We start from the raw sequence: 14,433 nt of genomic DNA on the forward strand, positions 1-14,433 counted from the left end.
AAAAAAAAAAAAAACCACCTCATTATGGATGAAACTGGTACACAGAATATCATCAATTCACATAGGTGGCTCCAGAAGGCACGGCAATGCACTATATAATAATGCATTATCACCTAAGGATGAAATGTCAGAGTTCAAATATTGACATGCAGAGACTCTCCAGGTACTGAAAGTTGTGTAATGCTATTTTAACATGAAAATCCAAAGGACTGACGTCCAACTAATTTGTTAGATTAATTAAAGGTGAAGTTGGTGGGGCTATTCCGTAATGCTTCCCATTATGAGATTGTTCTCAGCTACTTAAATCTTTGCCAAACTTTTAAGAGTTCGGGCTGAAATTTTCCATGCTATGTGTTTGCCTCTAACTGAATTATTATGGAAAGTGTCAGCTAAAACGTTTCTGGGCCATTTGTGAGAATGAGGAGAGGGAAAATTATGTTGTTTGGAAGAATTTTTTAGTATGGGTTAATCATTTCAACTGAGAAGCTTGAGCACTTCCATGCTTCACAGCAGGGACTTGGAGTTTGACAAGGATGCTGACATCCTAGTGTCAGGGATGTGCCTTTTGCCATCTCTATGAAAATCCACCCAGATTTGGTCAAGTCATAAGCCCCTAAAAAAAAAAATGCTGTAGCCCATGTTAGGTTTGTTAAAAGCTAGCTAGTAGTATTCTCCAGTGATTCTGTCTGTGCAAAGCATGCTCCATCCACACATAGCTCCTATATACCAACAAATTAACCATGTGTATCCCTATGGAACAACTGAGCATGTTCCATCCCAAGGTTGCAGGGGCTGAGCAGAGAGTTTACTTGCAATTGCCCCTCCTGTCTGCTAAGGGCTGCTGTGGTGCCAAGCACTGGAATTAAGAGCAGGGATATTGAAAGCATAGGACCGAGAGTGAGGAGAAGGAGGAGGAAGCAGCCTACCTCAAATGCAGAGGGGTAGGGAGCAGAATGGAGGGGAGTAGTGGAGGAGAGAGGGGATGGATAAGGGCAGAGGATAATGGTGCGTAAGGATCTATTACCACTAGACACTGGAACTGAACCCAACATTCTTCAGCTGTCAGAAAATATCTGTGAAGCGCACTGGCAATGTGTGTCTCATCCCCCTACAGCAGCTCAACTAGAAGCTAACAGCTTGCTACTGCTGTCAGTTACTCTATTAGCTCAAGTGGTAGGGGTCTGTGCAGTAAACCTATTGGTCCCAGTGCTGCTGATGACTAATGTGGGGATCAGTATTGTTCTATGTCAGGGATCGGCAACCTTTAGCACACGGCTTGCCAGGGTAAGCCCCCTGGCGGGCCTGGCTGGTTTATTTATCTGCCGCGACCACAGGTTCGGCCGATCGCAGCTCCCACTGGCCGCGGTTCGCCGCTCCAGGCCAATGGGAGTGGTGGGAAGTGGCAGCCAGTACATCCTTCGGCCCACGCCGCTTCCCACAGCAGGTAAACAAACCAGCCCGGCCCGCCAGGATGCTTACCCTGGCGGGCCGCATGCCAAAGGTTGCCGATCCCTGTTCTATGTGATGGAATTTGTTCTTTCAGGATTTTGTTTGTTTCTTTTTTAAATATTAGGAAATTACATAAAAAAGCAGAAAATTAAAATCATTCTTTTATGCAAAATCAAGGTTGCAAAAACAAGCACTCAAAAGTTAGAAAAATCCAGAATTAACATTGCCAGTGCAACTTCACCGTGACCCCACTGTGCATATACATTATGATCAGATACTACATACTCACTATCCTGCTTCATTTAGTGCACAGAATGGATAGTGCTCGGGGAATGAATCAAGTCCTTGTAATAAAGGATGCTGTTGTCTGCAGGACCCTATTTGTTGCAGAAGTTAGGAGGCTTGTAATGAAGGAGGCAGGGAACTGCAGGAAGAGAAAGGATGGTTTTGTAGTGTAGGCAGCTGAATGCTGCTCTGCAGAACTGGATTTTATCCCAGCCTCTGCCTCAGAGTTCTTATGTGATTCTGGGCAAGTCACTTAAACCAAAATGTTCACAGGTGGTCACTAATTGTGTGTTCCTCATTTTCTAGGTGCCTGACTTGAAACACCCTGGGGCCAGATTTGCAGAAGTACTAAGTGCTCACAACTGCAAATGAAGGCAATGGGAGATGTACTTTGAACATATAAAATGCTATAAAAAATGCTGAGTACTCTGAAAAAAATCAGGCCCTAACTGTTTCAAGTTGGACACCAAAAATTAATGGACTCATTACAATCTTGGCTTTAATTTCTCTCATCTCTCAGTTCCTCATCTGTAAAATATGGATAATAATACCCACACCCAAGTATCACAGGGGAGTGAAGATAAATTGATAAGTGTTTGTGAAGCACTCAGATAGCATGGTGAGAACACCACAGAAACAGCCATGAAGAAATTAATTATTCTATATTCAGTGCAGGGTTTGGATGGTGCACTGTCAATTGTCCACACACTGAACAATGAGAAGAAAAAAAAATATTGAACAGTTGCTCATTCAGTGAGCACCATCCATCCTGTGCACTGAGTGAAGTATGGGATCATGTAATTAAGGAGTGTATCATAATGTACACACACAAGGGAGCTGAATTAATGCTGTAGGGGCATGTTAGTTCAAACACTTCCTAACTTTTCAATTTTAATGTTATTTTAACTTAGGGTGGGATTTTTTGGGGGGGCTGGTTTTTTACATGCTCTATATAAAAATATATTAGTAAAATAAAAATCTATCAGTAAAATAAGATAACCAGGCTACTACTGATCTGCATCTCCCTTGAATTTATTTTAATGAAAAAACTTGAGATAAGATTAATCCTGGTAGTAAACACTCTGATAATTAATAACTATTTGTAGGAGCAGATCCCATGTTTGCAACTTACTTTTTTTCATTAAAATAAATGCAAGACCATTATAAATTACCAATTTCTGATACAAAATTTGAAGCAAAAAGCAATCACAGCTGTAACATAACACTGTTGAAAGGTATGGCTGATTCACTGAACTGATTTCAGATGCAGGCATTTTTAAATTGACAATGGCAACTCAAATTTGGACCAAAAATGTAGCTTTTGTTAAAGTAAGTTTTATCAAAACCTAAATCCAATTACAGGTTTAAAACTTTCCAATGGGGGAAAAAAGTTAACGAATTAAAAATAAAAATAAAACTCAACACAAGTAGTGCAGCATTGTGACAGCAAAAAAAGTCCAAGATATTAGAAATAAACAAACTACACCTCTACCCCGATATAACGCGGTCCTTGGGAGCCAAAAAATCTTACCGCGTTATAGGTGAAACCACGTTATATCAAACTTGCTTTGATCCGCCAGAGTGCGTAGCCTCGCCCTCCTCCCCCCCCCCCCCCGGAGCAGTGCTTTATATCCTAATTCATGTTATATCGGGTCACGTTATATTGGGTACAGGTATATCTAGTATGGAGTACCTAGTACCTGGAGGAGACAAAAAAATCCTGCGCACCAAAGGCAATAGAAGTTAATGGAACTACTTGCAGTATTACATGTTTGCAAGAACCATTTACTTTTTTCATATTTTCAATACTGATGACTACTAAGATGTTTGGGTCTTAATACAGTAAAAGCTTTCCTTTTTAGGCCACAATCCTGCAAACATTTATGTAAGTGCAGCATTCCTTGGAGTTCAGAGCAATTACTCATGTGCATGAAGCTTAGCATAGGTTCAAATCAATGGCAGATAAACAACATGGTTTCCTATTTCCACAGGAGCTTGGCAAGGCTGTATTCTATCACCGTCATTGTTTAACACTGACTTTGATTGGTTGATGGATAAGCCAATGATACTGTGTTGTTGGCTCAGTTTGGTAAATTGCTGCAAATGATGGCCTATCTGGTCAGGCAAGAAGCAGTGTGCATTGGTCTGGTTATTAATCCAGATAAAACTACACCTTTGGTCATTATCATCTAGCAACCTCCAGCTCCAGATTACAATCAGCTCAGTATTAACCTGTCTGGATGGGACACTGAGCACATGACAACTGTCAAATACTTCAGCAGCATCACAGACTTTGTTGGAGGGTGTCTGAAAGATGTGGACGCATATATTAGCAGCTACTACTATGTTTCGGACCGTTCAGTGGCCTCTGTGGAGATATTGTGAAACCTGCCACAAAGCTGTGGGTCTACAGAACCATGGTTATGCCAACTCTATTGTACGGAAGTGAAACATGGGCACTGAGGAATGCTGAAGAGCGACAGACTGACACTTTTGATTCTCATCATCTTTGTCAGCTGCCCCATATCAAGTGCCTGGACAAGATCAGAAATGAGGATATTCAAAGCTGAACTCAGCAACCGCCTCCATCATGTAGCCTTTAGGGCTCTCCTGCTTGCTTGCATATGTATCTTTTCTTATGAGTTTGATCATTTGTTACATTATAGGTTTGTTATTTGTTATTATAATGGGTTTATCAATTTATATGAGAGTATTTTAACTGTAATAAAAGAAGCTACAGGCAACATCCTGTTTGTTAAGCTAAGGCAAGTTAACATATATATGATCAAGAGCTTTGCCCTAGATAGGTGGTGATGAGCTAAAGTATACAGTATATATGTGTGTGACCTTTCACATAGGTAAGTGGGCCAGTTAAAGCAAGTTGGTGGTTAAGGCCAACCAAGTTCATGGCCTTTTTCAGACTTAACAGGTACACCACAAAGAACATGGAAACAACCGGTTAGAACAGAAATAACAGGTGAGGCTAATAGTCTCTAATAGTTACAAATATGTCATTCATATGAACGAACATGCCAGCCTACAGAGTAAGTGTACCCTAACATTTTTATGTGTCAGGAAGTTGTTTGGACATGGAAGGAGGGTACTTAGGGCTCAGGCTCTATAATAGGGGCAACCTACCATGTTGGGTAGTTTTAGCTAGTTCATTGTTAGTTTGTCGTTATTAGTTCTTAATTGTTAGTTGTAAGTAAACTCTAAGTTAGCTTCTGTAGTCTTTCTATAGCTTTTAGATTTAGCTTTTTCTAAGTTCTTCACCTCTCACTCAAGACTTGAGAAATCTGGACCATTGAAGTCTCTTGGTAGGCCAGAGGCAAGGCTGGTCCTTTCTCTGATCACCAGGTTATCAAGGAAGGGTGAGAATACATTAATCGAGAAACCTTATAGTATACAATACCACCTATACTGCTAAAACAATATTACTGCTTTTGTAATTGATAATTTGATTGTTATTCCATTTATCTCAATAAAAGGCTTAAAGCTGCCTTTTGTTCTCAGTGTGTGTTTCCTTGTCAGACATCCCAAAGGTCCCTGCAAATTCTGTGTACCCTGATTCTGGGACAAGAACCTTATCTTCTGATCAGATTAACTGGCAAGCCTATAACTCATTATCTAAACATTATTATTAATCTCCCATAAAATCCGGCAACAATCAGCATTTATTCAGATTTGCTGGCTTTCTTGGTATGGATATATTATTAGAATGGAGGACCAACAAATTCCAAAGCTAATGTACCAAGGAATGAAGCTGCACAGCCAGCAATCACAAGGGTGCCAAAAGCTTTGGTAGCATAATAAGATTGCCAGTCATGGACATAAACTGAATATATAGAAACAGACCACCTGAAGGATCTAGCCAAAGGTCGATCCAGGTGGTGCTCAATCTGCAAAGAGACCACATCCCTTTGGGATTTGCCATAATGATGATGATGAAGTTGAGCATCTGTGTGTTTGCAGGATCAGGGCCCTAATCAGCCTATTACTCATCATGCCCCATTCCCACACACACACACACACACACACACACTATTTTAGCCCCAGTTCAGTGAAGCACTCAAGCACACAACTAAGTATTTTGATGAACGGGGACTTTGATAAGTAAACCAATGCAAGGGGGCATCACTGAACGAATCAAGAAAAAGGAGAATGATGATAGAACACAACTTTTTAGTTACATGCATGTACCATGGGAATCTAAAATAGTGAGGAAAAAAAATACAGTGTGTAACAGTTAAATGGAAGCTAGGTCTTTAAAAAGTGTGCTTAAATGTTCCAATGGCTCTTTGTAGAAGGAAAAATTCTACCATCCATACACTATATTCAAATATTAGGCAATAAAGTCTAGTACATAATCAATATGAAACTGCTAAATAGCAAAGTTGTTTGATTCAGAAGACTTATTTGTACAAAATTTGCTCCAAAATACTACATGATGTGTGGAAATTGTCCAGTGTCCATTAATCAGAATTCAAGTTTTAATTGAACAGAACTGTGGAATATTGAATGTGTGTTTTTCATGTAATTGGCAATGCTTACAAGAAAATCCATCCCCTACTAACTGTGTTACTGGAGGAAGAGGCATCCATTTTAATTCTGACCTCTCTCCCAGCATAATGTACATCTTAAAATCTTGCAGCTACCATTATTTGATTTCTAGGTTTACCCTCTTTTTTCCCATTTCCCTGGTCAAAGGCCTACTGAGGTCAGTGGATCAGGAACCAAGTGTTCAAGAGTCTCAATTTTAACACAGAATGACATAGGGAGATGGGAAAAGTTAATTTATGAGAAAAAACACTGGCAATCTTCTAATTTCTCTCTTATTTTCACTTTTTTTCAAGATCCATGCCAAACGCACATGGTCTCTGGATGAAATGACATAAAAAGAACAAAATTATGTTTCATTGTATTAAATAATACGAGAGTTTCCATTTTGTAGCCGTACACATTTTTTTAAATTAGATACAAAGGTTGCTGATGGTATTACACAAATTTTGTTTTGTTAGAAATGATCTGGAATATTACATTAATGCCATAGAACTGTTCATTTCTGCTAAGACCCAGCTAAAATTTTAGTCTGTTAGTAACTTTCAACAAGGCTTTTCGACTTCATATCACTTTAGCATAAATAAAGTTTAAAATAAAATTTGCTAATGTGAGAGGATGTGACATTTGTGTTTTAATTGTAAAACCAAACAATACTTTGACACTAATATGATCTGCTAGAACATAAAAAATAGCAAATTTATAGTATTTTATTCATTATTTTAGCTGTATATGAAAAAACAAATCTTACAATTCAGTAAGAAATTAAACATGATAGAAGGTCACTTAAGTAATGTCTGGTGGAATTGAAACTACAATAGACTTTCTACAGAACTTCCTTGTTGTTCCTCATTATTTCAACACAGGATAAAAAAAATACAAAGAAAGAGACAGTGGGAAAAGAGAAATCTGTCTTCATTTTCCCCCCAACCAATGTTTTATGTTTATTTGCTTAATGTCATGATATAATAGAGAGTGTCACAAAAATGTGCTGCTAAGTCATGGTGATGGGAGGAGGGAGGGAAAATGTGCTGGTAAAGAAGGGTGAAAGCACTGAAAAAAGGAGGATCAAGTGCTTGAGAAGCCAATAAGAGCTTGTGTGCCCGAGATTGCCAAATATCTCGAGGTAGATAACACCGTTGCAAAGGCTAGAATGAACACTCCCCAAATCTTTGTGCCAGAAGACAAACATATATTGTTTCTCCTAGTAAACCACAAACATTTGTATCCTGGAACAAACATTTGGAGAGTGTCCATGCTAGCCTTTACAAACGTGTTAGCTACCTTGAGATAACTGACAATCAGTTAACTCTTGGTAAATCTCTAGTGCACACAGCCTCCCAAGACATTTACACTACATGTCAAAAGTATTCACAAAATACTTCAGTACAGTTGATAGAAATTTTTTAGTTCAAAGGAATTTACCAAGAATATGATAAAAACATGGCAAAATAATTAAATAAAACTGTTTATCATCCTGTGTATCCACTGTATATATATCTACATACATACTGTACACAGACACACAGCACTTACATATACATACACATGATTAAAGTAAAATCTCTGACTTACAGCCCCCATGAGCGAACAGATCTACCAGAGTTGAAGCCTTTGCTCATGCTTGTGGACCTTGACCCTCTCTCCTCAGGGTCCCCTTGCTCTCCGTCCAGGTTACTCTTGAGAAGCCCATTCCTGGATTCAAAAGAACAATTAAGCAGAGCTCTAGGGGCCAACTAGGCCCCATAAACTGAGGGTTGCTTTTATTTTTAAGTGCAAAATGAGTTTCATCTTCCTCATCCACCCCACCCGCTTACACACACACACTTTTCCTCTCAACCCATCTGTTTCTCGCTGTTTAATTGTTTGTATCCATCTGGAATAGCCCTGCACAGCCACCGTATCCACAAAGAGACAGCCAGGAGGTAGTGATACAGAAGACTCTGATCACCACAGCGCAGTCCCCACTTCCCTGCTTTGCTGTTTCATGCTAATTTCAATTTTTTTCTCCAAAATAAAAAGGTGATGGCACCCAGAATTATAATGACTGGAACTCCACAACAAAGACATAATTACTCTTCCTACCTCAGAGTTGCCAACATTTCATTTTTAAAGTGGCAATAAAAGAATTCATATGAACAAGCTACCTCACCCAATTGTTCTTCTGGAGAATACTACTGAGGCAAGATCTCCCAGAAAAAGTTTGGAAAAGTTGAAGCAATTTGGTATGTTATGGTGCAATTGATGTGATTTACAGTAATTAGCTTTAAAGGGCTGCCTGTCTGACTATGAATAAGACAAAAGCAATGCATTCTTCGTAAGGCATACATTATTTAAATTTTCTCCCCGTGTCATTTTCTTCCATCTCTCATCACTTCCACTCTCTTTGCTGTTTCTTCTCCACCTGTCTTAATCCTTCAGTCCTGACCCCAAGTTTCTACCTTTTCACGTTGGTGGCTGCCGCCATACACTAAATATCAAAGAGATATTGCTACTTGTGCTTTCATCCACATAATCCTGTGAGTTTTCTGCATATATTACACTGGCCCCCACACATCCTTTCTGGTGCCTTCCTCTGTCCTTGGTGCCCTTTCCCCATTGTTATTGTATCATGATCCCATGTACAGTAAATTGGGCCTTCTCAGAGCATAAACCTCCTTTTTCAGATATGCCAAATCATTTTTTTTTATGGGCAAGGATGAGCACTTCAGACTTTTCCAACACTCTCTTCACTGGCTTCCCACAGAATTTCAAATCAAGTTCAAGGTCTTGGACTTGGCTTGGGCCAAGGATATCTAAAAGATCAACTAAAGCTCCAGGATGAAGACCGTGGTCAACAGTTTTGCTCCTCTGACACAATGGAACTCTCTAAAATAGGGGTAAAACTTCTCTGTACAGAAGACAGCTTTCTCAGGTGCCAGTCTGAGACTCTGAAATGAACTTTCACAGGAACTATGGACCATCACAAAACTCACCATCTTCCCCTCCCACGGCAAGGCACATTTATTTGACCTTGCCATCTCTAACATAAACTCATAACAACATGTGCACGCGCGCATGTGTGTGTGTAAAACCCCAAAACACCCCACTGCACTGCACACATTTCTTGCCCAGTGAAAAGGGTGAGAGAACAAACATGTGACAGATGTTAGTCATGTTGCTTAATGCACTACTGGAAGGCACAGAATAAGAATCTATATAGTATAATAAAGATGCAGCAGAGCAAAAATCTCTCGATGCCATCTTGAAAGAGTGTTCCAAAGGGAATAGGCGCCAAGGCAATGCTTCACGCACCTCATTGCCAGGAACAGAGCCAGATGACCAGGAATGTCCCTGCCAGGGGTGGAACCCTTCTGCCAATTCTCCTGGAGATGACAGCACCTTATCCAACATCTCTTAGCCCTTTGCTGAACATTTCATTGATTTTTCCCTCCTGCTCCTCTGCCAAAACTTCCCTCTTCCCCATTCCAGTTTGCAAAGAGTATTCTAAAAGGCTGTGGGTGCATTTCTGATGAGAATGCATATTTATTCATGTTATGCATATGCGAGTACTTGCAATGCTTTTTGCTTTCTGAGAACATTCTGGTGAATACACAGTTCACTCAGCCAAATGTTAGTGGCAAAGTGAATAAAAGGTGCAGGTCAGAGAAGGAAATTTGAGTTTTATTTGCAGAATATATTTGCCCATTTCTACCCCAAACAGCAGAACAGGCAAGTAAAAAATGGCAGTGGCTGAAGAAACCATGTGAACAGCACTGTGATGAGGTAAACTTACTCATCTACTGGGGAATGTATATGTTACAGTCCCATGCAACTCACTTTACAGATTTCACATAAGCAGTATTAAAATCACTTAACCATCTCTTATACGTGAAGTAATGAACAGCAGTAAATATTATCCTCCAGACTGCGGCCATCAGTCATTCTCTCTAATCCAACTGAGCTTGACAGCAATAAATCCTCATAAGACAAAATATGTTTTATGACTTTAATGCACTCAATTTCAAATTACTTGCACAGAAGTATCATAATTTGGTATAAACTTATAACACTACATTTTATCTATTCTGAGGCATGCCCATCATCACAATAATATCGCATGCAGGACACACTGCATTTTGCTGCCAAAGGATCTGAACTTAACCGGTGTCACCACCATTTGTCCTCATTAATGCAACGCTACCATAATACAGGGATGGTCAAACTTTTCTAGACTTGTGGACCTGGGTGTGTATAGAATTGAGGCTTTGGGGGATGGGCATTCCGGGAGTGTTGTTCTGTCTCACTGACACATCACAGTATCAGAGGGGTAGCCGTGTTAGTCTGAATCTGTAAAAAGCAACAGAGGGTCCTGTGGCACCTTTAAGACTAACAGAAGTATTGGGAGCATAAGCTTTCGTGGGTAAGAACCTGCCATCTGAAGAAGTGAGGTTCTTACCCACGAAAGCTTATGCTCCCAATACTTCTGTTAGTCTTAAAGGTGCCACAGGACCCTCTGTTGCTTTTGACACATCACACTTCCTCAAGCCACTGAAACTTTGCTTGCCAGCTCATTGCAAGTCTCCCACAGCCAAAGTCCCTTTTACAGGGAAAAAAAAACACGCTGTTATTTCTGATTTGTGCTTTAGCCATCTCCACCTTCAGGCGTGGATATGGCAATTATAGAGGACAGCACATGGGAATATTCTATAGTCTTTGAGAATTGCGCTGGACCATATTAGGAGTACTATTGGAAAACATGTGGCTCCCACACCATACCTGAGTCACCCTTACTGTAATGCTATCCTTACATAGCACCTCTCAATGCAATGCCTGCATGATCACAGCTCTAGGGAAACATATCTCCCCGCCCTCAGGAAATTAGTCTGACTCAGAAATGAAAGCACGTCTTTTCCAAATTCAGCATTATAAATTATCCAGGAAATAAAAAGTCTCTGAGAAAGGGAAAGCTATTCATAACCAATGGGTTAAGTCACTTGCCTTTTATCTCTAGGGATGAGGCTTCCGATTGGCACAGTTCCCAAACGAAAATAATGTCTATCAGGGCTCTGGTGCCTTGGCAGGTACATCCCTGCACCTAAAGTACTGCCAGGCTTGTGGGGCAATTTTCTTATGGCTTCCCTCCCTCTAATAAATAACACCATCAGCGGATCGCGTCAATACATTTCCTTAAAAATTAAAGAGAGCACAAAAATAGTCTCGGAGCCTTCTAAACTGATTTCAAAGAGCCTTCAACTGAGTAACTTCAAAATGACAGTTCTGCTTTAGTCTCCTAGAAAAGCTTGTTAAGCCTAGGAGTATAACATCATAACCTGCACATCTAGGGTAAGAAAGCAAATAGTTACCGACATACATTTCTGGATTTCTACCTTGACAAAGAACTGCAAAACAAAACATGCAAATTACTAATAGGATTGTGGGTTTGTTTTTTGATTAGCCATCCTGTGCAAAATATCATTCTAATATAGTGTACTCCTAGGATAAACTAATGAGGCCAATATTGAAATGCAAGAGATGCTGCTAAGGGAAGATTGTACAGTGTTCTTGAAATTCTGGTTAGTTTGGGTAGGAAATGGTTTGCATATCTGCCAACAGACCTTTTCTCCCAAAACACAGACCACAGTTGTGAGTGACTGATTTACAAAAGTAAGAGATATTAATCACCAATGCCTTTGCTAGAGAATATTTGCCAGCTAAAGATAGGCTGAATTACTGCTTATGGTTCTTAGAAGTAAATGTACTAAGGTAATGCACAGAACTTATGTAAGAATACAAAAAAACAATCAAGTGCTCGTTTTACAATAAGCTCTCCACAAAGCTGGTACCTCGTCAAAATGAAAGTCTTAGCAAAAATACTACATGGTCTAAAATATAATCTAACCTACATTAAATAAATTACAGTAACTCCCCACTTAACGTTTTCTCGCTTAACGTTGTTTTGATCTTACGTCCCTGCTCAATTACAGAACATGCTCCATTTAAAGTTGTGCAATGCTTCGCTATAACGTCATTTGGCTGCCTGCTTCGTCCACAGCTGGCAGCCCCCCATCAGCTCTTCTACGCCCCCCTCCCTCCCACAGCGCCTCCCGCCGACCGGCAGACCCCACGGATCAGCGCCCTTTTCCCTACTCCCCCCGCAGCAATCAGCTGGCTTGCGGCGTTCAGGAGGGAGGAGGGAGAAATGAGGACTCGGCGCGCAGGCTCCCCCTCCCTCCCCTGCCTCCCGAACGCCGCAAACCAGCTGATTGCCGTGGGCAGGGGAGGGAGGGGGGAAGAACAAGGACGCGGCGCACTTCCCCCCTCCCTCCCCTGCCTCCTGCCCACAGCAATCAGCTGGCTTGCGGCGTTCAGGAGGCAGGGGAGGGAGGGGGAGCCTGCGCGCCGTGTCCTCGCTCCTCCCTCCTGTCTCCTGAACGCTGCAAGCCAGCTGATTGCCGTGGGCAGGAGGCAGGGGAGGGAGGGGGGAGGAGCAAGGACGCGGCATGCGGAGTAAAGAGGGGGGAAGAAGAGGCGGGTTAAGGGTGGGGGTTTGGGGGAAGGGGTGGCGTGGACGGGCCGAGGGTTGAGCCCCCCGCCCCTGGTGCTTGCAGAGTAGGGGAAGCTGCCGTTGCTGCTGTGCCATGTGCTTCTCCTAGTCTACAGCACCTTCAGCCTCCTTGCCTGCCTCATTGTCTCCAGTGCCAGTGGGCTGTGCCTGTGTGGGGTAAGGCAGGGGCACCTCCCAACTATAGTACTGTACTGTATGGCAAAAAAAACATTTCCCTGGAACCTAACCCCCCCATTTACATTCATTCTTATGGGGAAATTGGATTCGCTTAACATTGTTTCACTTAAAGTCACATTTTTCAGGAACATAACTACAACGTTAAGTGAGGAGTTACTGTACATTTGAAAAACCTGCAGTAAATTTAAGTTCCACTTTAAAGGATTGTTCACTGTTCTTGATCGGCACACAGATATCAGTGGGAGTCCTGCTTATGAATCGAGGGCGGTACAATATGCAGACCCAATAATACAAGGACACTATCGCAGCTAAACAAGACTAAGTTTAAATCCAGGGTTACTAAATTTCAGTTATTTGTGGTGGGATTCAGTCTCCTGGTCTCATTTCAAAGGCAGAATGCCAAGTACAGTACACTCCCATTTATCCAAATGGCCTGAGGGATAGCCAAACCTTTCAGACAACTGGCTGTTCAGATAAACAGAAGTGCTATTTTGAGCTGTAGGTTCATTGATATAGTCCTCAGTAAGATTAAGTCTCACTAAGGCCTGATCAACATTAAAAAAATAGACTGACATAGCTACCGTCACTCAGGGGTATGAAAAATTCATGCCCAGGAGTACTGTAGCTATGCTGACGTTACTCTTGGGGTAGACACGGCTAGGTTGACAGAAGATTGCTTCCTTCAACCTAGCTACCATTGCTCAGAGAGGTGCAGTTCCTACAGCAACAGAAAACCCTCTTCTGTTACTGCAGGATGTGTTTATACTACGGTGCTACAGCAGAATTGCTATGGCACCGCAGCTATGATGCTATAGCCCCAGTAGTGTAGACAAGTCCTAATTGCAGGTAATTTCAAAACTGTTACACAAATACAAAACCATTGATTAGCACGAACAGGCACAAAGAGGCTAACTGAGAAGTTATTAACATTTGCGGTGTTGTTGTAGCCATGCTGGTCCCAGGATATTGGAGACAAGGTGGGTAAGGTAATACCTTTTATTGGATCACCTTCTGTTGATGAAAGAGACAGATTTTCAAGTTTGTTATTATAATAACTGATACAGCTATTATTATAGTTATTAGCAAGTGATTAACTAACATAGGGCTGCATGGGGGACGTACTGTGGATTCAGATAACTAGGAGTTTCAGATAACGGGAATTCAGAGAACTGGAATTGTACTGTACACTACTTTTCCTAGTTTTGACTGTAATTCCTCCTTGGACACAGTGTCCTTTTCCCTTTGGCAAACACTAATCTCATTCCCTCTTACGCTTTACACACCCATGCTTCCAAGAGCCCAAGCCATTCTTACTTCACTCACCTGACTTCCATGATAGCCTATCAGTCTTCTTGATATCATTCTCACACCTTCACCAATAAGGTTTGTTAATTTGTGTTGCCTCCACTGTTTTAGCA

General features: G+C 41.2%; 1 protein-coding gene across 1 annotated transcript in view; it reads right to left on the reverse strand.

Annotated features, from left to right (window-relative positions):
* Window positions 1-14,433, reverse strand: part of FRMPD4 (FERM and PDZ domain containing 4) — a 436,947-nt gene that overhangs the window by 403,915 nt on the left and 18,599 nt on the right. The window contains exon 2 of the mRNA XM_065415057.1: window positions 7,867-7,986. Coding sequence (XP_065271129.1) covers window positions 7,867-7,986 — 120 coding nt within the window. The remainder of the gene's footprint in view (window positions 1-7,866; window positions 7,987-14,433) is intronic.

Source organism: Emys orbicularis, chromosome 1 (assembly GCF_028017835.1).
Source record: "Emys orbicularis isolate rEmyOrb1 chromosome 1, rEmyOrb1.hap1, whole genome shotgun sequence".
NCBI lineage: Eukaryota > Metazoa > Chordata > Testudines > Emydidae > Emys > Emys orbicularis.